The sequence below is a fragment of the Planococcus citri genome, chromosome 1 (assembly GCF_950023065.1).
Source record: "Planococcus citri chromosome 1, ihPlaCitr1.1, whole genome shotgun sequence".
NCBI lineage: Eukaryota > Metazoa > Arthropoda > Insecta > Hemiptera > Pseudococcidae > Planococcus > Planococcus citri.
Genome location: NC_088677.1, coordinates 18395627 through 18420112, shown reverse-complemented (window position 1 = coordinate 18420112; position 24486 = coordinate 18395627). Strand labels below are relative to the sequence as shown.

The following is a 24486-nucleotide window of genomic DNA, read 5'->3' as shown; positions in this document are numbered from 1 at the left end:
TCGAATCATTTCTTTGCGATTAGAATTTCAAGAAACCGTTAATGAACTTTAAAAAAAGTTGAAATCCGAAAAATCTAATTCTTATTTCTTACATTAAAATTGATGTTGTTTTACTTATCAAGCTACGAATTTTCCGAAACTTTTGCCCTCGCTTCGCTCGGGTCAATTTGGTTCTTCTGCAAAATTAGAATTTCAAAAAACCTATGATTGAATTTGAAAAATATTGAGATTAGACAAACCGATTTCTTTCATTAAAATTGATGTTGTTCTACTTTTCAAATTACGAGTATATCTCAAGGAGGGGGCAAAACCGGATTTTTAGGCATGAAAAATCGAAATTAGAGGTAATTTTCTGAAAAATTTTCTTGATATGACTAATGATTTTAAATAAAAACAATGATAAAAATACTGCTCGAGTAGAGCGAGAGCGAAAATTTTTTGAAAAAATGGGCCCCAACAACAAAAAAAAAGGCAATTTTTGCATGCTTTATTTCAAATTTTTAATCGCGAGTGGGGGCAATTGCCCCCAATGCCACTGTCTCCTTGGCCACCTAGTGAAAATTGCTTAAAAAATGGCTTGGACAAATGCCTACTGCCAATATTCATTTTCTATCAGAATTATGCGCTAATTGAGAATATCTGAAGATGGAGAGAGAGGGAAGTCATAGTGATAAAAGGCATTCTAGACTTCAAATGAATACAATTTGTATTGTAAAACTCGAGATGAATCGCGAATCATCTTAAAAATGGCTGTTTTTGCATATTTTGAAAGCAAGGCAGAAAATCTCCAATAAAGTGAAAAAACCGAATGAAAATGGGGTTTTTCTCCTAAATAGGCATAATGCAACCCATACCGATCAAAAAAAATCAAAAAAAAATTTTTTATTCTTTTTTTTGAAAATTTCAAATTTTTGAACCCCGGTTGCAAAATGCTGGGTAAAGTTTGAGACCCCAAATTTTTCCCACAGTCTTTCGAGGTGCCCCCACAACTTTTTATCACTCCTCCTCGCCAAATTTCCAAAAAAAAAAGTCAAAGACGGCCCACCCTAGTAAGTACCTACCTAATCGTAAGTTGTTTAATGTCGTATGTCCGCATGAGCTAAGTGTTTCCGTCGTCGTCGTAGTTACATCTTGTTCACCAATTATGGAAAAATTTGACTATGACGCAAGTGTCAGAACGTGTCCAATTCCCATCCCCTCTCTCCCAGCCCCCCCTTTCACATAGGTACAGGTAGGCTTGGTACGTAAAAATTGGAGAAAATTAAGGAATATGAAAAAAAAAAAAAAACGCTATAAACAAGTTAAATGTGCGTATCACTGAATGATAAGACATCTTTGTTGTTGTTTGTCGTCATCGCCGGACTATGGATAAACGTAAGTGAAGCATTTTTTTTCCACATCCGCGCCATATCCGGCCGAACATGTTGTTTCCACGATGGGAAATCTTAAATCGGTGACGGTGAAGGTGATGCCGGTGACGTTCAAAGCTCAGGTATGTTACATAGAAAAGACCGAAAAAAATAAGACATGGTAGAGGAGGAGGAAGAAGAAGAAGTCGGATCCCGGTACGCGGAATTACGTAATAAATATTATACTCGTACTCAAGCGTGTGTTTACTTTTGGTTGGTATACTACGAATACCTACCTATAGATATTGGCGACTGCCGCCGGCATGGCGAATTCTGATCCGGGCTGGCGATGGCGGGCTTCGTATACGCGATTCCAAATTCCTACGAATTACCATCATCAGATTCAGATAGGTGTAATTTACATGGACTCGCGACTGCATGTACTCGTATTAGTCATCGTCATCGGTCTGTCACCTGCAGACGGGCGTCGGGCGGTTGACGCACGAACCAGCCAGCAAATGGCATGCCATACAACATACTAGATACACTGTACCTGTACCTGGTTCGTCGGTATGTTAAAAATGTGAAACGCCATCTCGATCGCGATCGCGATCATGATCACGATCACCATCGAGTTTATAAAGGTGTACTCAAGTTTGGTGTGGATGTATGTAGCATATGGCGCTCGCGCATCTTAAGCCATTGACGTCGCTGCCGCCTGCTCATCATTAATTTATTCATCTTCATAGTTCGACTTGGATTATATGTAGCTGCTCTGCCCTACCCGCCACCGCCACCATGCTCGTCGACTCGTCGAGGACGCGAATGCGGACACGAATACATGGGGAAATACGCGCATCGCGGATGTAAATAAAGCGTAACGGAACCAGCGAATGCTGGAGCTTTGGCTCTGGCGCCAGCGCCAGCGCCAACCAATGGCAAACGATGCGACCGGTGGTGCGGCGATGCTTCAATTTTTGCGACAAGTACAAAATACCTATAAAGTATAAGCCTGAATTGGCGCCCAATTAGTTGGACTAATTTTTTCTCGCCCACTGCGTCGCATTTTGAAATTTCCACGAATAAATTCGACGCAGTTTGAAAAATTATTGACGACATGTTTGATGTTGATTTCGCGTCAAAATAACGCGATTCGATTTATTTATTGGCCTACTTCCAACTAAATTTAATCTCTGAATTTGAAACAGTCAATTTCATTACTGTTTACCAAGTATCATATAACTAGATGAATTTGAAATTTTTTCAATATTACATGTTAAACAGTTTATCTGATTGCCTCCAACAGTCAAATTCAATTATGCAATTCAACTAGCTGTTGCAATCAGTATGAAATTCTACCAATGAATCCAGTAAAATTCAAATGCATGAAATGCATCTACTGTTTCAAGCAGTAAACTGATTAATTTACTGAACTTTGAAGCAGTGAAAATTACTGCTTCAAACAGCAATCCTGATCAATTCACTGTTTCAAGCAGACAAAAATTTTTGCTTTTTAGAAAAATGGTTAAAATTTTTCGTTCCCAAAAAGCTTTGAAAAAATATTGCTTTTTCCCATAAATTGTCTCGAAGTCTCGCTCTTTTGGCCAAAAATTGTCAATCATTCTCGCTTTCTCAAAAATCATCAAAAATTTAGGCACGTTCTTTAGAAAATTGCAGAAGGTTGTTCTTTTTTCAGAAAATTCCAAAAAGGCCCTCTTTTTCTCGAAAATCTCAAAAAGTCTCTCTTGTTTGACAGAAATTGGGACAAAGTATAACTTTTTCCCATAATTGATCACCAGGGAGTCCTGTTTTTAGGTTAAATTGTCAAATTTTTGCTTTTTGCCACAAAATTCACAAAAATTCTCGCTTTTTAAAAACATAGCTGAAAAAAAATTACCCGTAGTTACTAAAAATTCTTGCGTTTTGCTTAATTGTCAATATCTTGTTTTTTTGACAACAGTTTTCAAAAACTCCATCCTTTTCAAAAATTGATAAAAATTGTCGCTTTTGTAAGAAAATGGCCGAAGATTTCCGTTTTTTTGCAAAAAATTCCAAAGTCTCATTTTCCCCCAATTGTTCAAAATAAGATTCGCTTTTTTCACGAAAATTGCGAAAAATCATATTTTTTTGCCTATAATTATTTCCAGTTTTTTGTTGAAAATTTCACAACTTTGAAAGTTTAACATTTTTAAAAATACTTATTGGGCAAAAAAGCACTCTTTGTCGCACAAAAATTTGTCAACGTTTTGCTTTTACAAAAACGAAAACAATTTTCGTTTTTCAGCAAAATGGCTAAAAAGTGTTGTTTAAAAAAAAAACGCTGTGTTTTGTATGATTATTGTGCCTTGCGCCTTGTAAGTAGGCAACTTCTTCAACAATTCAAGGAATTTCGCTTTTTTCCTATTTACAGGCGTATTTTTTATGCGACTAAAGAGTGTTTTTTAGTCAAATAAAGGTCGCTGAGTTCAATAATTTCAAAGTTCATTTTACTCGAGGATGCCAAAGAGGTTTATAATATCTAATTTTTAATCATAAAACCCAAAACTTTCAAAAATCAAAATTTAAAACATCTAAAAAAAATACTCAAGCTTTTCAATGTGGGGTTTCAATTTCAGATCACCGAATACAGTATTAAATTTCCCAGGAGGGGGGTGGGTGAAAATGGAAAACCTTAATGCTAAATTTTTTATCTAAGTACCTGTTTTTGTCCACGTTACTCAGTTTTTAGATATTTCTTTCACGAAAATGTATTCTCTGCCGGATATTTGGGGGGGGGGCAGACTATGGAAATAACATTATCAGATTCACGCTCACCAACTGCAAATTGAATAAATCCGGCGTCAATGAATTCCTAAAAACGTCGTATTTTATATAATTTTTGCGCTTTATTACTTGTGAGTAGGCAACTTCTTCGACAATTCAAAGAATTTCGTTCATTTTCCATTTAAAAGACGTATTTATGAGACTGAAGAGTGTTTTTTTAAAGCCAAATAAAGGTCACTGAGTTTAATTTTAAAGTTGATTTTACTCAAGGATGTCAATTTACCGTCCAAAAAACCGAATAAGTACAGAATTTCGTTCTCTATATTTTCTAGATACCTATTTCTTTCAAAAAGCATACGAAAATTTATTTATTCAAATGTAGTGTGTCATGTCCATTGCTACTGATTCGAGGTCACTGAGCTCGATTATCTTTTCATTTTTTCGATTTGAGCCTGTCGATTTCCAGTTGTTCATTTTTTTCAAATTTGGTGAGTACCTACTATAATTTTATTAATACTCCACGTGTAATTCTAGGCATCTAGGCTCGTTTGCAACGGACACGGATACAGCTGAAATGGACTCTTCCTCTAGCAGCAACAACAACATCAATAACTAAAACTACAACAACGTCATAACATCAAGATAACTATTGCTTCAATATTGTTTGGATTGAAATAAAATCATGTTTTATTCTCAAAATCTTAATCCAAGATATCGAATTGGCCAAAAGTGAAAAACCACTTCAATTCCAGATACCACATATAACTGATAATTTTCCATAAAAAGTGAAAAGTGGCGATTTCATCTATAATATGATCATTCAGTAATGATAAAAACACCATCGATGAACCAGTGGTAGTGACAGACAATGTTGACAACAAGTGGTAGTGACAGACACTGTTGAAAACCAGTGGTAGTGACAGACACTGTTTAAAATCAGTGTTTCTGTCAGACACTGGTTAAAACCAGTGGTAGTAACAGCCACTGTTTAAAACCAAGGGTAGTGACAGACACGATTTAAAACCAGTGGTAGTGACAGACACTGTTTAAAATCAGTGTTTGTGTCAGACACTGGTTAAAACCAGTGGTAGTGACAGGCACTGTTTAAAACCAGTGGTAGTGACAGACACTGTTTAAAATCAGTGTTTGTGTCAGATAATGGTTAAAACCAGTGGTAGTTACATACACTGTTTTAAAAACCAGTGATAGTGGCAGACAATGTTTTGAAAACCAGTGTTTGGCACAGACACTGTTCAAAACCAGTGGTAGTGACAGACACTGTTTATAAGCGGTGGTAGTGACAGACACTGTTTAAAACCAGTGGTAGTGACAGACACTGGTTAAAACCAGTGGTAATGACATACACTGTTTTAAAAACCAGTGTTTAAAACAGACACCGTTCAAAACCAGTGGTAGTGACAAGACACTGTCAAAAACCAGTGTTTGTGACAGACACAGTTTGAAACCAGTGGTAGTATAGTACCAGACACTGTTTATAACCAGTGGTAGTGACAGACACTGTTTAAAACCAGTGGTAATGACATACACTGTTTAAAACCAGTGGTAGTGACAGACACATCTTTAAAAGCATGTTTATGTGACAGACACTTTTTAAAACCAGTGGTAGTGACATTGTGACAGACACTGTTTGAAACCAGTGGTAGTGACAGACACTTTTTAAAACCAGTGGTAGTGACAGACACTGTTTAAAAAGTTTTTAAACAGTGTCTGTCACTACCACTGGTTATAAACAGTGTCTGTCACCACCACTGGTTATAAACAGTGTCTGGTACTACCACTGGTTTGAAACAGTGTCTGGCACTACCACTGGTTTGAAACAGTGTCTGGCACTACCACTGGTTTTAACCAGTGTCTGTCACAAACACTGGTTTTTAATAAAAACCAGTGTTTGTGACAGACATTTCAAACCCTAACTGAAAACAAAAACCGAAATTTCATACGTTTTTTAAAAACCGTAAAAAACCATAACAATAATAATGAAGCAGAGTGAGTGAAACCAAAACCTAAACCGATATAATTTATTTCGGTTTTTTTCGGTTTTCAGTTTGTGTTTTTTCAGTTTTTTCAATTTTTTTGGGGGGATTTTTTCACATTTTCGACTTTTGAGACTCAAAATCCAGGGAAATTGATAAATTTATAAATTTAATGAACCTATCGAATTGGGTCCTTGCTCCTTGGTTGTTGACTTGTTGCTTTTTGGGTTGTTAAATGCCAAAAATGCTGAATGCTGATTTCAGGGCAGTGAACATAAACAGGGAAAAGGCTCAGAAGAATAAAAGAATCATTTTTCCCACCTAAATTTGAGATTTGTTAGGCATACCCCCTTCAATTAAAAAAATAAAAATCGCTTATTTTTTTAGATTGACTGATTGAGAAATTTTGAAGAAATTTAAAAAAAACATATGTAAAACCGAAAAAAACCGAAAACTGAAACCAAAACCGAAATTTTTGTAAATAAAACCGAAACCCAAACCGAAACTGAAATTTTGAATTTCAAAACCAAAACCGAAACAAAAACTGGAAAAAGTCAACGAAAAAATTGGAGTGAAACCGTAACCTTAATAAAAATAATTAAGGTTAGCACCCCTGAAATTAATTGCACTTCTATGTCAAAAAAGTGCGCCTGCGGCCAAAAAAACGAAAAAAAACGCAATTTTACAGCCATTTTTTGAGTTTGAAGAAAATTTTAGACAAATTGAGCCCTTTTTTTCTCAAAAATCATAAATGTCATATTTTACACGAAAAAAATGAGATTTTTACTCAAAAAAATAACCGTTATGTATTTAACCAAAACACAAAAATAAATCGGTTAAGGTTATGGTTAAAAAATTTCAAATCAATAATTTCGGTTATGGTTATGGTTACGGTTACAGTTTTTGCCTCATTTTAGCGGTTAAAATTCATTTTGGTTAAAAATTTTGGTTACGGTTTCCATCCCGGCATCTTTTGAAAGCAGTTTATGTGACAGACATTTTTTAAAAACCAGTGTTTGTGACAGACACTGTTTAAAACCAGTGGTACTTAGTACCAGACACTGTTCATAACCAGTGGTGGTGACATGCAGACACTGTTTGAAACCAGTGGTAGTGACAGACACTTAAAACCAGCGGTAGTGACAGACACTGTTGAAAACCAGTGTTTGTGACAGGCACTGTTTATAACCAGATTCGATCAACTAATTGATTATTGAATTGATCAAAAAATCTTCAAAAAATAGCTGATTTCTAAAGAGCTGGGGTGACTCGGAGTCGCATGGAAGAGTCGCGAGGAGTCGCTGAAACTCGTTAATAAAAGGAGTCGCAATTTCTGGAGAGTGGCTCTTATTTTTTGAGCAAAACAATCACAAAAATTATTACTCTGATATAATATGGTACTTACTTATGCGTAAAAACAGTGTGAGTTTTTTGTCGAGCGGGAGACGCATAAGGAATTGCACCCTCTGTCCATCCTCCGGGACAACATTTTTTTCTTAAAGGGAGAGTCCTAAGGTAAGGAACATTTGTAGCCCTTTTCCTCAAAAAGATGGTGACCCTACTTAAAAGATGGTGGCCATTTTGATCGTCAGGTGTCAGATCAGCCGAAATTGCAGATTTTGCGTTCTAACATAGGACTTGCATGAAATTTTTGAACCCTTACATGTGGGGAAAAATTCAAAATGTTACCAAATTAACCTAGCTGAAATTTGGTATATACTCTATTTTTGACCTGACAAATCGATTGAAAACTGTTTCAAACCGTTTTGAGCAGTTCTGGAGCCTCCGGCGGATTTTTAAAAGTCGAAATCTCCACAACATTTAATGAAAATATGGAGTTGGAAAGCAGAAATTCATTCTGCAAACTAATTTCAATTCATTACGAAGTCGACTGAAGGTGAATTTGAAGTCGTTTCGGAGTCTCCAGCAATTTTTTGAGAATTACTGGAACCTACAGTAGATTTTTGAAGCTTGAAATTTCCCCAAAATTTCATCAAATGTAGATGGAAAGCTAAAATTAACTCTGCACTCCAATTTTAACACCCGCTGATGACGACTTAAGCTGGGTTCAAGTCATTCTGGAGCCTCCAGTCACCAGTGACTTGTTGAGAAGTTTCATGGCGTTTTTGGAATATTGAAATTTCCAAAAAGTAGCTGGAAGCTTTCAAAACCACTTGAAACCACTGTGCAGCCGACTTCATTTAGAGTAATTTTCAGCTTGCTAACCTCATTTTTGATGAAAAGTTGTGAAAATTTCAAGTTTCAAAAATCTGGCGGAGGCTCCAGTAATTTTCAAAGAGTCGCTGCAGGCTCCAAAATGACTTGAACCCAGCGGAAATCGTCTTCAGAGGGAGTTAAAACTGAAGTGCAGAGTTAATTTCAGCTTTCCATCTCCATTTGATGATATTTTGTGGGAATTTCGAGTTTTTACATTCTGCTGGCGGCTCCAGAACTGCTCAAAACGGTTTGAAACCGTTTTCAATAGGGTATATCCCAAATTTCAGCTTTCTAGGTTAATTTCATAATTTGGTAACATTTTGATTTTTTCCCACACTTTGGTCAAAATTTGATTTTTGAAAATTCACCAAAAATCGAAAAAGTCACTCTAGAGAGTCGCACTTTGGAGTCGCCCCAGCTCGAGCTCTAAATCATTCTCGTTGAAAAACTCCGCGTTTCGAATTATTTTTCTGCCTTGAGAAGTTAAGAGTAGGCAACTTCTTCGACGCGTTCGTCATCACAGTTTTCGCTCGTCACGCCAAGTCACGCCACGCGTTGCAACACCGCTGTTTTTTCCCTGATGCAACTTGGCAACATTGCGTTTGCATCAAGCTGCATCAATAGAGTTTCTTTCTGTTCTTTTTTTGAAATTAACTAATTTTCAATACGTACGTTCAAATTTATCTTCCTGGTTTCTTTTCAGCCTTTTTCTCGATATTTCATTTCCACCACGAAAATTCGTTTCATGTTGTGTACTCGGCTGGAATGAGATTGTGACATACGATTCAAATTGAATGGTTTTTAAGCCCGACATGAACTGAATAATCAATATGTAAAGTATGTACTTCGTAAGGATGCCAAGGAGTTCGTATTAATAATTTAACGTCGATCATACTCACTTATTTATGTAATAATCTGATTTCAGGTGAATTTCACAACTTGTTATTTCGTGTTTGGTGAACATTTCTTTGATATTAATAGCTCGGACATCTAATCACAAAATACAGCCCTTGTTCCAAAAGGTATCGCGAAATCGGTGTTTGTTTTGGTTGAAAAACTCGTTGCAATGTCGCAAAACAGTTCATTATCTAACCGAACTCTGAATTCAGTCTTGAAGGAAGACAAACTCAATAAAAAACATGATTTGAATGCGGTTACTAAAAGGTGAGTACAATGATCGTTTCTGTCTAGTTTCTGTAATGTTTATATAGAACAATGCCTATGATGATATTTCACTTCGAGTACGAAAGCATGACGCATTGATACAGAGGTAGACGATTACGCTGAGAAATATTCAAAGGTGGAGACATTTCGACGTAAAGCAGCTGAAACTAATATGAATCGAATGTCGATATCGCAGAAACGTCTTCAGGAACGTGATTACCTATATTAGTATGCTAAACGGTGTATTACACATGTTATGAATTGCCTAGTTAGCTGAAATCATCGTCGTCGTTATACCTCTAGGCATTTGTCGGTGTAGGCTCGCGAGTAGAATCGTCTATTGCGAATAATAACGTGTATTCGGTTTCCGATTTTGCTGTTTTACTTAATTTAGTAGAATTACTTACCTAGCAGTAACTTACATTCGTTTAATGTTCGTTTTGTTACAGATTACAATCCGAATTGATGACGCTAATGGTAAATATCGAAACATCTTCTGATAAAGTATGCTTTTTTTCAAGTTTAATCTTTGTTTTGTTTTTTTTTTCATAAGACTGCTGGAGAAAAAAGCGTTTCAGCATTCCCAGATGGTGAAAATTTGTTTTATTGGGTCGCCACTATTATGGGTCCACTAGATACGGTGAGTGATGAAACTCTTGATACGTTAAAGACTTCGCATTTGGTAGTACGACGTTTGTAATCGAGTTGTTTGCACCAATTGTATTATGCAGGTTTACGAAGGATTAACGTACAAATTGAGATTAGAATTTCCACACACATATCCGTATACGGCTCCTGTTGTTCGTTTCACGACACCGTGCTTCCATCCGAATGTCGACAATAACGGTAATATTTGTCTGGACATATTGAAAGAAAAATGGTCAGCTTTGTACGACGTTCGCACTATATTAATTTCAATTCAGTCGCTACTTGGAGGTAATACGATATGTTTGTTTTATTATTTCGCGTATAATGTCACGTTTGTCGTATACTAATAGAAACTAACGATGGTCGATGATGTTGACGAATAATCTAACAACCATTTTTATCCGCAGAACCAAACAATGACAGTCCGCTGAACGAAGACGCAGCTACGATGTGGTCGAATCCGAAAGAATTCAGAAAGCATTTACAAGAGATTCATAAAAAACAAGCGTCGTCTTAAAATCAAGTGTTGTAATATTTGTAACCGCGTTTATTAATGAACTACGAAGCGTCTATGTTACGCGTTTTGCCAACAGTCTGTACTTTTTATTATTTTTTTTCTCGTGTTTTCCATTTTATGTAGAAGAATTTTAGTTCTCGTCGTTTGTATAAACATAGCTTTAAATTTGTAAGGATAAAAAAATTCAAACGATTCGTCAAATTTACCATGTTATTAATTCTGTAAACTGTAATATTTGTACTACCGGACGATGTCTCTTTATGTAATTCAATTTGTGGTTAATTCTGTATTCCGTACTCGCTACAAATTTAATATTTATCGAATATTTCGCATTCGTACACGATTGTTTTTTTTATATATATAAATTTTCAAAGTATGTCTTACATGAATGATTTTTAATAAGATTGATTTGAATTTTTTCAACTTGTGTTTTTTTATATTGAATACTTATTTACTAAATACTGAACGCGTATAAGCGAAGCTACATTACAATAAAACGATAGGTATTTGGTATATACAATAATTACGATAATGAGAACGATTAATTTCGCGTAGAAATTCATTACGCTGTATCAGAAGTAGAAATACTGATACTCTCGACGTGACTGTCAGCTTCACCACTTTCGCTCGAGTTGCTATCGCTTACTTCTGTTTTTTTGCTGATATGTTGTTCGTTGCTGCATGCTGCGGTATCTGCAAGATAGACAAACGTACTTCGTCAAGTATACATACATATAAAGCTCAACTGACACGTAAAGGCTAAATTTATCGAATATGAATATGACAAAGGCTATTCTAATAATCGAGTCGTCAATGGTCAATTGTACATAGCAACGTGTCTCAAAAACGTTCGATTCGAGTTCATAATACACACAGTTGGAGCAGAAAGAACCGGTCACATACGTACCAACGACAGTGCCAGTGTCGACAGTTGGATGAGAATCGTTCGCAGCTGGAGGACACGTGCTGTTTTCTTCATCTTCGACAACACATGTCGATGGTTTATCCGCAGCTTCGACGCAATCATCCGGATTTGTTTCGTCAGGTTTAGTACTAGTCGCTGAAACAAACGAGAACGAGAAATCGGTACAATTATTACCATAGACGTAGGCGAAAGAATCGAATACGACGATTCGTCAAAATCAAAATGTCCAAGTCCAACCTGCAACACTTTCTGGATACTGATTACATAATTTCGTTTTCATATGACTTATTTTTCTGAACGTGTAGTCTAAATCCTTTTTGATGTCGACCAGTAACTGTCTGTAAGTTTTGAATTGCTGATTGGCTATTTTCAATCGCGATACAGAAAGCGTATTGCAGTTCGATAGCATTTCGTTGGTTTTCTCGAATCGCTGTAAACTGACAACGAATACAAATAATTATAATAATAAATCAGAGTTGCATTGTTGAACGAGTCATCAGTCATTTATCGATAATACCTACATTTGCTTTTGAGCTCGAATCATCGATTCTACGTCTTGTTGATCGATTAGCCCGGCTAAGCCTTGAATGAATACTTCGGATGCGGTGTAATTTTGAAAACATTCGATGCTATCGGTATCCTCGAGCTCGGGGCAGTCATTTTCGCTCGTCGCCACTGCGAATACGTTAAACAACAGTAGGTATTATTACAATTGCGGAGAGTTACTCGATGCGGACTGTGGATAGCGATCTTACTCGTATAGTGCTTCTTCCAAACGTAGAATAGGTGTAATAAAGAACGACGAATTAATATCGTTTACCAAACAATAAGTCGGAGTGTGATAACATCCACTGCAAGTCTTCGGATCTTCGGGTTTCGTTGGAGGGGCTTATTGTGGCATTTGAATTTGACTACGTACGTCTGATCTGGAAAATGGAATGCTCTCTGCCAATATACTTCTTTTCAGCTGTACTCAGATTTCAAGTTTCCATCTGAAATCAAATCATAACACCCACTGAAAATTGTGATAAAAATTTATCATTTTATTTTTCAACAGAAGATAAAAATCACGGTCCGGGCACGGTACGATCAGCAGTACCGTTACGGTGCGGCAAAGCCCGTGACCGTGCGATCGCCAATCGTGGCGTTAACGTTATGTTATTATAGGGTGCAATTTTATTTTTGAATGCGGGATGCGTAACAGTCGTTCATTTCGTTCATGGCCTTTTTACGATTTTCATTTTTTTTTCATCGCAAAAAATGAAAATTCAAAAATCAAAATCGGCAAAATTTATTATCAGACATCTAATAATTTTATTCATCTCACTCTCCTCACATCTCACATCTGCGATCTTTTACATGAACTGAAATTGAAACTATTGAAAGGATCAAATTTGAAGCCTAAGGAGAGGAGATATAAAAATTCAAAAAATTGTTCTATCATTACAATTTCTAGAGATTTGTGCAATAATATCAATTGTTTTATAAAATATAAAAACATTATGTACAGGTCAACGGTCAACCTAGGGCATGTAGTGCCCTAGTCAACCTTGACTTAGGATTGCTCAAAAATTCAAAATTTTCAGTGAATACTGAATAGGTAGGTACCTACCTATCTACACAGGTGTTTTAAATTTTAACTTTAATTTTAAAAAAGCAAACTGATCGGAATCAGAAATTTTTATTCTCAATTTTTTTTACTGAGAGTTGTAGCTTTGAGCTTTGATTGTTAGAATTTAGTAAGTTATTCAATTCTGAGTTCTGGTTCAAACTTTCAAAATCGTAAAATAAAAGCACTAAACAGTCGCGAGGAGTAAAAATAAAATTTTGAATTAAAATTGCTTGAAATTTTCACTTCAGTGAGCGTACCTCAGCATTCTACAAACTAACATTGAAATAATCTGTATTTTAATTTTTTTACATTAATATTTTACTTTGGCTGTTTTCTCGAAACTCTGTGAAGTGTTTCAAGATGAAGAAAGTGTGCAAAATAAAAATTAAGAAGTAGGTATGCACACCTACATACCTTGAGGATGCTTTATTACGCGGATTGCCCACTTTTTCCAACTTTTAATTTAGAACATTCGGTAAAAAACAAGTTTTTTTTTGGTCAATTTTTGGCAAAAAAAAATGGAAGACTTTCCTATTCTCTGGCCTCTGTCACAAAAACAAGACTTTGTTGTTATTCATAAAAAAGTGAGATTTTTTACGTTTTTGTCACAAAAGCGAAAACTTTGCACAATTTCTGGAAAAAATGAGTCTTTACTTTTTGATTTTTTTTTTAAAAAACAAGGACAATTTGTTATGCATTCTAATAAAAAATATAGCACACTTTATATGTAAGTTTTCAAAAAATTAAAAAGGAGGAGTCACGATAAGGCCACTTTTCGGCACCAGCTAGTTATCGACTCAACCAGTCAACCACTCTTAAGATGTTGTAATAAATGTCCCAAATACGAATCCGTGGTTAGTTAACCCAAAATGACCATTATTTGGGCTCCAGGAGGGGTTCCCAAAGTAGCGAATAAAAAAATAATTTTAGGAACCACTGAGTATTATTTTCAAAAATTTTTTTAGCTTAAAATATCTGTTTGAATCCGATAAACGTTATGCGAGGAGATTTTTCTATTTTCGACCCTTCGGAGCAGAAATGGGGGGGGGTCAATTTTTTGAAAATTTTTGAACCACCATTTTGGACCTACCCCTTTGAACCCCGCTAAAAAGCTGTTTACAGTTTATTAGTATCTGAAAGACCTCCATCCTACCAAATTTTGAGCTCAATAAAAATTTTCGCTGGGTACTCAAAAATCAAATTTTCCGAGTTTTCGTAATTTCGATATTTTGGGAACCCCTGGAATCTAAAAATGGTTATTTTTTGGTTAACCAACCACGGATTCGTATTTGGGACATTCATTTCAACATTTTAAATGTGGTTGAGTCGATAACTAGCTGGTGTCAAAAAATGGCCTTATCGCAACTCCTCCTTTTTAAAAAATTAAGAAATTTTTAAAAAATTGAATTTTTGAGAAATCGAGAAAACTTTTAAAAAATTGAGAAGTTTTGAAATTTTTTTGCAAAAAGCACTGATTTTTTTAGCAATTTACAAAACAAGATACCTTTTTGAGGTATTTTTTGCAGTTTGCTGAAAGAGCGTGATTTTTAGTCAATTTTTCGGATAAAGCAAGACTTTGAAATTTTCTGTTTTAAAAAAAACTACAATTTGTACTTTGTAGCCATTTCAAAACAGCGAGAAGTCTTCATTATTTCTGCCAAAAAAAAATCAATTTTTAGCTGAACGCGCTAGTCCTTTAAAAATTTTACCTAGAGGCTTTTCGGCAATCTTAGTAAAAAAAAAAGGTGAGACTTTGTTGCAATTTTTGGCAACAAAGGAAGAATTTTTCGATTTCTTGCAACAAAAAACAAACAACAATTGATTTTTGGGAGAAAATAAGATTTTTTGGATTTTTTTTCCAACACCAAAAACAATAATTTTTAGATGTGTTACTAAAAAGTAGAAGATTTTGTAATCTGTGAAAAAATGAGGATTTTTTTACAGTTTTTGCCAAAATTCAAAACTTTGACAATTGCAAAGGCAGGACTTTTTGGGAATTCCACTTTCCAAGTTTCCAGATTTGGCAAAAAATTACACATTCGAGTTTCCAGCTTCCAGCAGATTTTTTAGAGACTTGAAATTTCCACATTACAACAACTGGAGTTGGAAAGTCAAAATTCACTCCGCAAACCAATTTCAATACGCTTTGAAATCAACTGCAGGTCCAGGTGGAGGTGGTTTCAAGTCGTTTTGAAGGTTCCAGCTACTTTTTGGACAATCGTGGTCGCTGAGGTACCTAACCATAATTTTTTTTCAAAATAGATGCATGTACCTAGTACCTAACTACCTACCGGCTACCTAATCCATGTCTGAAACATATTTATTGCCATCGATTTGAAAATTTGGAAAATTACCCTTCTGCCTCCATTTTAGGTAGAAAGATGAAATTCAGTTTACTTTACACACACTTTTTATGAAAACTGAATCGCTGATTTTGAATCGGATTCAATTTTTATTTTTATTTTTATTCATTTTTTGGTCGAATCGCGCCATTTGAATCCAATATACATAATTTTTTTTTGTGAATCGCCCATCTCTGATCTCTGTCATCTCTGTGCAGTCACGACTATCACGAGTACTAACACTAAATACTAATTAATTTAACAACTTTGAAGTTTGAACTAGAATAACTTTTGATTTTGAAGTTTTGAACGATGTCTACGCGATCTACGTAAGACACGTTGAAAATTGAAAACTTTCTTTCATAAATTGATATTTGAATTTGACACATACAAATACAAATTTCATAATGGTGCTTCGAAAAGTTCCTAAGTTCGAAATTCGAAAAGCTAAATAGGTAGGTAGTGAATACTTGTAAGTACTTCGATAGGAAATTTTATCACCTTCAATTTTATTCCTTATAAAATTTTAGAAAAGTCAAAAATCCACTCTCTTTGATATCGTGATTATTGATTTTGAAATTTGAATTTAAATAATTCAAAATTTTAAAATTTAAATTTAAATTAACAAATTACCTATTGCTAGTGATAATGAATGTTTGTCAAACGTGATTCTTTTCGCTCTTGACGACGGATTCGAACTCGAATTTGGTAAATTTAAGAATAAAAACTGACAGAATGGGAAAACTAGATCAGCTTTGATTGGTGTTCATCAGTTTCAAGTGTCCGACTGTCCTACGCTTGATTTCTTTGTAGCAGACGAATCAAAGAGTTAGTTTTCTCATTCAATTATTGTCTTCTCAGCAAATCTATTTATTGCAAATTAACACTCAGCTATAATGAATTGAAACTTTTATTACGAATATAAAAATACAAAATTGAATACGATACATTTGGTATACCTAGGTACTTAATTGACACTTCGTTAAGTCATCTTAATCTATACGATATAAAAACATAAAACAGATAAATGAAAAAAACATATAGGTAATAAAAAAGTACTTCGTTTCACAGGTTACACTTACATAGATATGTTTAAGTCATCGAGATAATAAGTACGCGAAGCAAGTACTAGATGAAAAATTTCTGCTCCTCTTAACATCTTTCTTTGATTTTCGCCTTGAATTCATCAATCACCTCAGATGGGACTGGTTTCACATCGTAAAACCAACCTACCAACTCTGGCAAATACTCGAATTCGTCATCATCTACAAGACTTGAAAACATAGCGAATTCATTCAAATCCACCGTCTCCAATCTATTCAATTTATATTTAGTCTTTTCTTCGGCACTGGGGAAAATCCAATTAAAAAAATCATCAAGTCGATGCAACAAATGGTCTTCAAACTCGGATTCTTCGCAATAGAACAGGTTCACTTCGTCAATTACATGATGGAAGATTTTATCGATAGAAAAACTTTTCTTAAATTTCAGTAAGGCTTCTCCGTCACCGAAACACCACGTCATCAATTTACTGAAATAATTTATCTCGAACCATTCCCAACAAAATTCGCGTTTTTGTAATTTCGTTTTGCGAGCTTGAGCAATACGTCGCTTTTCCACTGCAAGCTCTTTAGGAGTAAAAACCTGTTCGGCAATTTTCATCATCGCATCGATCTTCTCGTCCTTTTGGTTCCAATCAAAATAATCCTTGCAACTAGTGAAAGGGGAGGAAATCAGTTGTTTCTTCAAATTCGAAGCCGACTTCGGATCGTCGTGGAAAGTCTCATCGATAAATTTACTCATTTTACTACAATCATCGGCATTGGAAAACAAATAACTTCTATTTAGAGATTTCGACTGCAGTACTCGCTTCGTGACTTCTTGAGCAGCTTTTACGTCGGTTGAATAAACTTCCAATTGGGACTTGAAATCTTCTATACCATTTCTGCGATGAAGGTCTTTTGCCCAATGTTCGCTCATTGTGGGCGAATCCATAATTTTTTTTTTATACAGCAATTGATCTTCCGAGCTTGGCAAACATAAGCAGATTACATCAGTCATCAAACGAGGATCGTGAATTTTCATGCCGAATGCGATCGCATTCTTCAGCATCAACTGTCTTCGAGTATCCGCGTTTACTAGCGATAAAAACTTTTGCAAAAACTTCAGAGCGTATTCTTTCTTCGCATACTTTGACGCTGCTTCGTTAAAAGTAAGACCATCTTCCTCGAAATCCGAATACTCAGGTATTGACATGCAACTGCCAAACTGAGATGGTGAAAAAATCTCATTTACTAGGAGCTTAGCTGCATACGTCTTGAACTGGATGGGAGCTGTATCCCATACGTCTATGAGCAACTGCATATCTTTATCGAACCCGATTCTAGCTTTGAATATTTTTTGCACTACTCTGGCAAATCGTTTAGCAGTCATCGCATTTTTCGAATATTTCCACGCCCAACGTACAAGCGAAGGTGATTTCACCAAGAGCCAAAAATTTATTATAATCTCATCGGGTACCATCCACAACAGATGAAGTTGCTCAGCGGACGTCATCATGGAAAATAATTGATCTTGGCAAAAATATGTGTGACCATCAGGAGTACCGAAACGACTGATTTGGTGTTTAGCAACTGAAATTCGATCTGCATTACCCAAACGATTCCAAAAATACTTGAACGCGTGCTCACCATCGCACTGATTGGCCATCGCTGCATCAAAGGAACCGGAAATGCCAGCGAAGAGGTCGTGCAATTTATTTTTCAACGAAAAGATCCAATAAGCGATTAAAAAGTCACGTTTCAGGTTCATTTTTTTGATAGAATACTCAGGAAGCGAACTTAAATCGAACGCTTTGATTTTGTCTTCTAAGCAATATGCACACATGATAGCGAATTTTTGCGTTTCATCCAGTTCGCAAGAAGATAACATCTCGTCAGCAGTCTGTTTATAATCGATCTCGCCGCTGGGAAGCCAAACGCACCAGTTCGGGTTAATAGAGATATCGCAATATTCCAAAGTGGCAGATGTAAAGTCACGAGATTCAAAATGTTTCATCCATATATCCAATGCTTTAGCAATCTTATCCGCCGCTTTCGTAAGTATTTTTTCAATAGTTTGAGATGTTTTCAAAGATTCCACCACTCTACACAAATCAAACTTCAAAGTACTATAATCAGGAGAGAAAATGTACTTCTTTCGTGAAAAGTGCTCACACAGCATTGGCAGAACTACTTGAACGGATGCCAACTGCTGTAAGCTTGGTAGCGGAATGTGAGAGAAGAAACTGTCTTCCTGAAGTAAATCTTCCTGCATCGGTTCGGATGAGTTGCTTGTACTCATTTTGAATTATTCTGGAATAACCTGAAAGTGAAAATTACGTTGTAGGTGATAACAAGTAAAAAATATGCGAGATATTTATAGTACAGGCATCGAAAATGGATCTATAATAATGTAATCGATGACAAGGTTAACTTTTTCATTCAACTTCCAAAAGAATGGTTTGGGAATTGAGATTGCCTCTGCTAGAAATTATTCAAGCGGCGTCGAAATTGTTAAATTTTCAAACAAAATAGCAAAACTGTAAACTTTCCAAAAATTTAATAAAATTGCCAATTTTAGGAACACAAAAAGTGGTCAATTTCGATGTCTAAAAATTGAAAAATAAAATAATTATCAGTTTTGAAAAATTTGCAAAGGACCGTATACCGGGTGCGCAGAAAATCTCATCGAGTATCCCCAAAAAAGTTTTTTGCTGAACGTTTCGGGTGGTCATAGTGATGATAACGATAGCACGTGATTGGTTGTTGGACTGCGGTTACATTATTTCACCAATCATATGCATCTATTTCATGTTGCCAATCTATATTTTCAATAAAAAACCTTCTCGAGGTAGGTATTCGATAATTTTTTTTTGAGCACCCTGTAGGCAGAAAACGTGGCTTTTTCACAATTTTGGATTGGATACATCGTAGTGGAATTATATTAGGCAGTTTTGGCATACAAATCGAACCTTTCAAGCAATAAGTAAAAACAACCGCAGTACTTCGCAATCTTGACATAATGATTCCTCAGACAGCTAAAGGCAAAAGTTAATCTTGTCGTCATGTTTTGACAAAAAAACAGCATCTTTAAAACTATTTAGCAAAAAGAAATAGTTCTTTATATGTTACCTTTAGAAAGAATTCGTACTTTTGGACGATTTTGACATGAAAGCAGGACCTGTCACACAATTTCACCGAAAATAATTACTGAAATAGTATTTCTTTACTCATTAAGTCATTAGTCAACATTGTAATTGAAACAAAAATTACGCAGTTTTGGCGGCGGCCTGTTTACAGTGTTTACTGATAAAAATCATCACGCGATGGAATCAGGGCTGCCAAATGGAAATCGCGAAAAATCACTAAATTGCTCCAAATCTAAAACAGGATTGAGGATACTAATCACTAAAAATAAAAAATAACTAATTTTTTTTCTGTTAAAAAATGATTACTTTACTGGTTAGCAGGGATGTTGACCGGTTTTTTAACCTTAACCTTAATTGGGGAAGTAACTGGAAAAAATGGTAAAAAATCATGTAAGTAACGTTAACTTCATAGATATGAACCCTAAACTGGATCGGAAGCTCGTGAAGCAAAAATTCTATTCACCTCCGGAGATAAGCCACGCCCTCCGTAGATATATTTGCATTCACCTCCGGAGAAATACACGATTTGCGATTGGCTGATTTTTTTGCTTCACTTTTTCCTGTACATTTTAAATGTAAGCAGCCGATCCAGTTTAGGGTTCATATCTATGGTTAACTTAACCCCTTAGGCCTTAACTGAAAAAAATTCCCATATATTTAAATCTATTCCAAAATTTGCTTACCTTAACCATAACCTTAACCTCAAAAATTGCGGTTAAAAACCAGTTATGATTACAAATTTTTTCCTTTATTTTTTCACCTTCTGGTTTTTGTAAAGCAGTTAGTTGTGTTTAGTTTTTGTTTAAAATTTGATTCATTTTCACAAATTTTAACAGTTCTGACTTTTGAGCAAAAATTTGATCAATTTTACTTGAATTTTGTAATTTTTAAGTAATCATTGGCGATTTTATTTTTCACACTAATTTTGATGTTTTTTTGTACATTTTGTGCAGTTTTACAAAATTTTTAGATTAATTTGCAACGATTATCAATGATCTGTTTTTTTAAAAAATATTTCGAGATATTTCATCAGATTTTGGTTGTTTCAAATTCAATTTCATTTCAACGATATTTTGTGCAATTTTTCAAAGTTTTTCTCAATTTTGTCAATTACTGGCAAGAAAAAATATTTTTTCACATTTTTATCCAAAAAGTGAGATGATTTTGCAGCTTTCTTATGGCAATAAATCAAGACTTTTTTGGAGAGTCATAGAGTGAGAATGTTTAGTGATTACTGGCAGAAAAGCTAGATTTCAACAATTTATGAACTTAAGCATAACACAGAACTAATTTGAAATTTTTTTACGTTTTTTTGCAATTTTTTGGGGGAAAATTGAAACCTCGTGTACTAGAAGAGCAACATTTTTGACTTAATTTTTAGCAAAAAAGTGAAACTTATTAGAAATGTTGGTGAGACTTCTTGGTGATTTTTCAAATATGTATTACTTAGCCTTGAAAATTCCAAGTTTTAAAAATTTGAATTTGACTCCATAAAAAAAAACATAACCATAACCCAAATTGACCAAAAAAATTCCATCAAAAATCTGTAACCATAACTGTAACCTTTATTCATCTATCAATATCAATTTTTACCAAAACTGTAACCAAAATAATAATCAACATGGAAAAAAATGTAACCTTCAGGCTTCAACCTTAACCAAAACCAAAATTTTTTTCATCAAGGTTAGCATCCTTGCCCTCCATGGCCCCCTTCCTCCAGGAATCTTACAATAATTTCCAGAAAATTACAATACGTATTTCTGAAAGTGAAAATACACATAAATGGCTCGAACAAAGCAAGGGCAAAAGTTTTCGAAAATTCACATTTAGGTACTCAGAAGTCAAAAAACATAATTTTTGATGTAAGAAGTCAAGTTTTTCTTGTTCAAGAGTTCAAGACTCACACTGCGGTCAAAGAAAAGAAAAGAATATGCCCGAGTGAACTGTGAAGTGAGGGCGAAAGCTTTTGAAAGTACTTAATAAAACAAAATTACTCATTTTATAACGTTTTTTCAACTTTTTTCATTTTTCAAGCAGGTGTTTTAGTGATAAATCACTAAATTTTCAGAAAATCACTTAATTTTAAAGATGATAGGAAATTTTTAATAGAAACTTTCTTGAAATTTTTCCCGAAACTTTCAAATTCTTGCCAATACATTCACCAGAGTCCAGCATTTGCACTCGTAATAAGGAAATGCGTGTAAACAGTAAACAAACACCTAGATTATGGAATTTAAAATGATATGTTTTTCTTAATTTCTTGGTTTAAAAAAAATTTTTTTGAACAAAATTTTCAAAATATGAGTATTCCATTTTGAGACCATTTCTTAAAATTTCAAACAATACTGCCACTGCCCATTAAAAAAAATGAATAGGTATATAATCAGTTACCTATGTCTATGTCTCCTTCAAGGTCAAGGACTCTTCAAATCCAGACAGAGTTCAGAATACAGAATGTGAAAAATAGAATGTTCATTACTTTTATCCGGATACATGCCTATAGGTATTTATTTATGCAATATATGCATTAATACATTCTAAATGATTCAAGAATCAATTTTTTTAAATATAAAAAATAAATCAATGAGAGAAAATGACATCTCAATTGTCTTAAATATTAAATTTCATGGACCATAAATTTTATGGATTTAAATCCATAATTATAAACAAATTTATTCAAAGGTTATAGGTATAGGTTAATGGTTAGAGAAATAAAAATTTCAAATTTGGATCCCAGTTTCAATTTTTATTTATTTTTTTTTTATTTTAGTAAAGGCGAAAGGCTATTGGATAAAAAATTAAAATTAAATAAAATTGAAAATTATTTTTTATTTCCCCGAAAATTTTCTGGTTGATTCCATTTTACAGTAAAAAATTCCGGTTAATTCGCATCCCTGCATTTTTTTTTCATCATATTATAGGTATTAGAATTTTTCTGGTGCAGTTTTTCCTGTTTTTCTTCTACATAGGTATGTGAAGTATTCTTTGAATTCTTGAATTCATTAACTCCACAAATGACAACATTTTATTGCAGAAATCTTAGCAAAGCAAACTGATCGGAATCAGAAATTTTCATTCTCAATAATTTTTTTTTTTTACTGAGAACTGTAGCTTTGATTGTTAGAAAGTTATTCAGTTCTGGTTCAAACTTTCAAATTGAAAGTCGTAAAATAAAAGCACTAAACAGTCGCAACGAGAAAAAATAAAATTTTGGATTAAAATTGCTTGAATTTTTCAGTGAGCACCTCAGCGTTCTACTAAAACATTGAAATAATCTGTTTTACTTTTTTTTTTACAATTATTTTACTTTGGCTATTTCCTCAAAACTCTGTGGAGTGTTCCAAGATGAAGAAAGTATGTAAAATAAAAACTAAGAAGTAGGTATGCACGCCTACCTTAAGGATGCTTTATTACGCGGACGGCAGATTGCCCACTTTTTCCAACTTTTAATTTAGAACATTTGGTAAAAAAACAAGTTTTTTTTGTCAAAAAAAATGCAAGAATTTCCTACTCTCTGGCCTCTGGCACAAAAACGAGACTTCGTTGTTATAATTCATAAAAAGTGAGATTTTTTACGTTTTTGTCAAAACAGCAAAAACTTTGCACAATTTCTGAAAAAAATGAGACTTTTTGAATTTTTTTTTTTCAAAACAACGACAATTTGTTATCCATTCTGATAAAAAATATAGCACAACTTTATACGTAAATTTTTAAGAAATTAGGAAATTTAGAAAATTTGAGAATTTTTAAAAAATTAAGAATTTGGCAACGAAGGAAGAATTTTTTGGTTTATTGCAAAACAATTATAATGGCAAAAAGAGATACATTGACAATTTTAGAAACAGATTAGCGTTTTTCGCAATTTTGTAAAATGAGACTTTTGATTAATTTTTGGGAAAATGAAATTTTTTATTTTTTTTTTTCAACACAAAAAACAATTTTTAGCTGTTTTGCTAAAAAGCTGAAAAATCAGAAGATTTTGTAATCTGTGAAAAAAATGAGGATTTTTTACAGTTTTTGCCAAAAAGCAAAACTTTGACAATCATAGCAAAGGCAGGACATTTTGGGAATTTAAGATTTGGCAAAAAATTACACATTCGAGTCATTTTGGAGTCTCCAGTGACTTTTTGAAAATTCCCAGAGCTTTCAGCAGATTTTTTAAAAACTTGAAATTTCCACATTTTAACAACTGGAGCTGGAAAGTCGGAATTCACTCCGCAAACCAATTTTAATACGATTTGAAATCGACTGTAGGACCAGGTGGAGGTGGTTTCAAGTCGTTTTGAAGGTTCCAGCTACTTTTTGGACAATCGTGGTCGATGAGGTAACCATAATAATCTATTCCAGTCTGAAACATATTTATTGCCATCGATTTGAAAATTTGAAAAATTACCCTTCTGTCTCCATTTTAGGTAGAAAAATGAATTTCAGTTTACTTCACACACAATTTTTTGAAAACTGAATCGCTGATTATGAATCTGATTCAATTTTAAACCTATTTATTTTTTGGTCGAATCGCGCCATTTGAATGCAGTAATTCATTTTTTTTATTAATCGCCCCATCTCTGATCTCTGTCATCTCTGGGCTGTGCAGTCACGACTGTCACGAGTACTCTCGAATTTGGTGAATTTAAAAATAAAAACCGACAGAATGGGGAAACTAAGCTTATTTGATGTGTGTTCATCAAAGTGTCCGACTGTCCTACGCATGATTTTTTTGTAGCAGGCGAATCAAAGAGTTAGTTTTCTCATTCAATTATTATCTT

General features: G+C 34.4%; 4 protein-coding genes across 5 annotated transcripts in view; 1 reads left to right on the top strand and 3 right to left on the bottom strand.

Annotated features, from left to right (window-relative positions):
• The first annotated feature begins 8942 nt into the window (after positions 1-8942).
• Positions 8943-11075, top strand: vih (ubiquitin conjugating enzyme vih). The gene is made up of 6 exons (XM_065370136.1): positions 8943-9160; positions 9249-9487; positions 9937-9964; positions 10041-10127; positions 10219-10423; positions 10543-11075. The coding sequence occupies exons 2-6, from the start codon at positions 9390-9392 to the stop codon at positions 10650-10652; spliced, it is 528 nt and encodes a 175-aa protein (XP_065226208.1). The 5' UTR covers positions 8943-9160; positions 9249-9389; the 3' UTR covers positions 10653-11075.
• LOC135849637 (kxDL motif-containing protein CG10681) lies at positions 11031-12622 on the bottom strand. Its single transcript, XM_065370135.1, has 5 exons — positions 12333-12622; positions 12099-12252; positions 11815-12014; positions 11560-11712; positions 11031-11345 (listed from the first exon to the last, which is right to left on the bottom strand). Coding segments are annotated over exons 1-5 (639 nt in total). The 5' UTR covers positions 12334-12622; the 3' UTR covers positions 11031-11214.
• The window catches only part of Mettl4 (Methyltransferase like 4), a 40267-nt gene continuing 28232 nt past the window's right edge, over positions 12452-24486 (bottom strand). For both annotated transcript variants that reach the window (XM_065370134.1, XM_065370133.1), the window contains one exon: positions 12452-12569. The gene's annotated coding sequence lies outside the window, so the exon portion shown is untranslated. The remainder of the gene's footprint in view (positions 12570-24486) is intronic.
• Positions 16424-20426, bottom strand: LOC135849634 (uncharacterized). The gene is made up of 2 exons (XM_065370125.1): positions 19704-20426; positions 16424-18894 (listed from the first exon to the last, which is right to left on the bottom strand). Exon 2 carries the CDS (start codon positions 18871-18873, stop codon positions 16684-16686), a length of 2190 nt encoding a protein of 729 aa, XP_065226197.1. The 5' UTR covers positions 18874-18894; positions 19704-20426; the 3' UTR covers positions 16424-16683.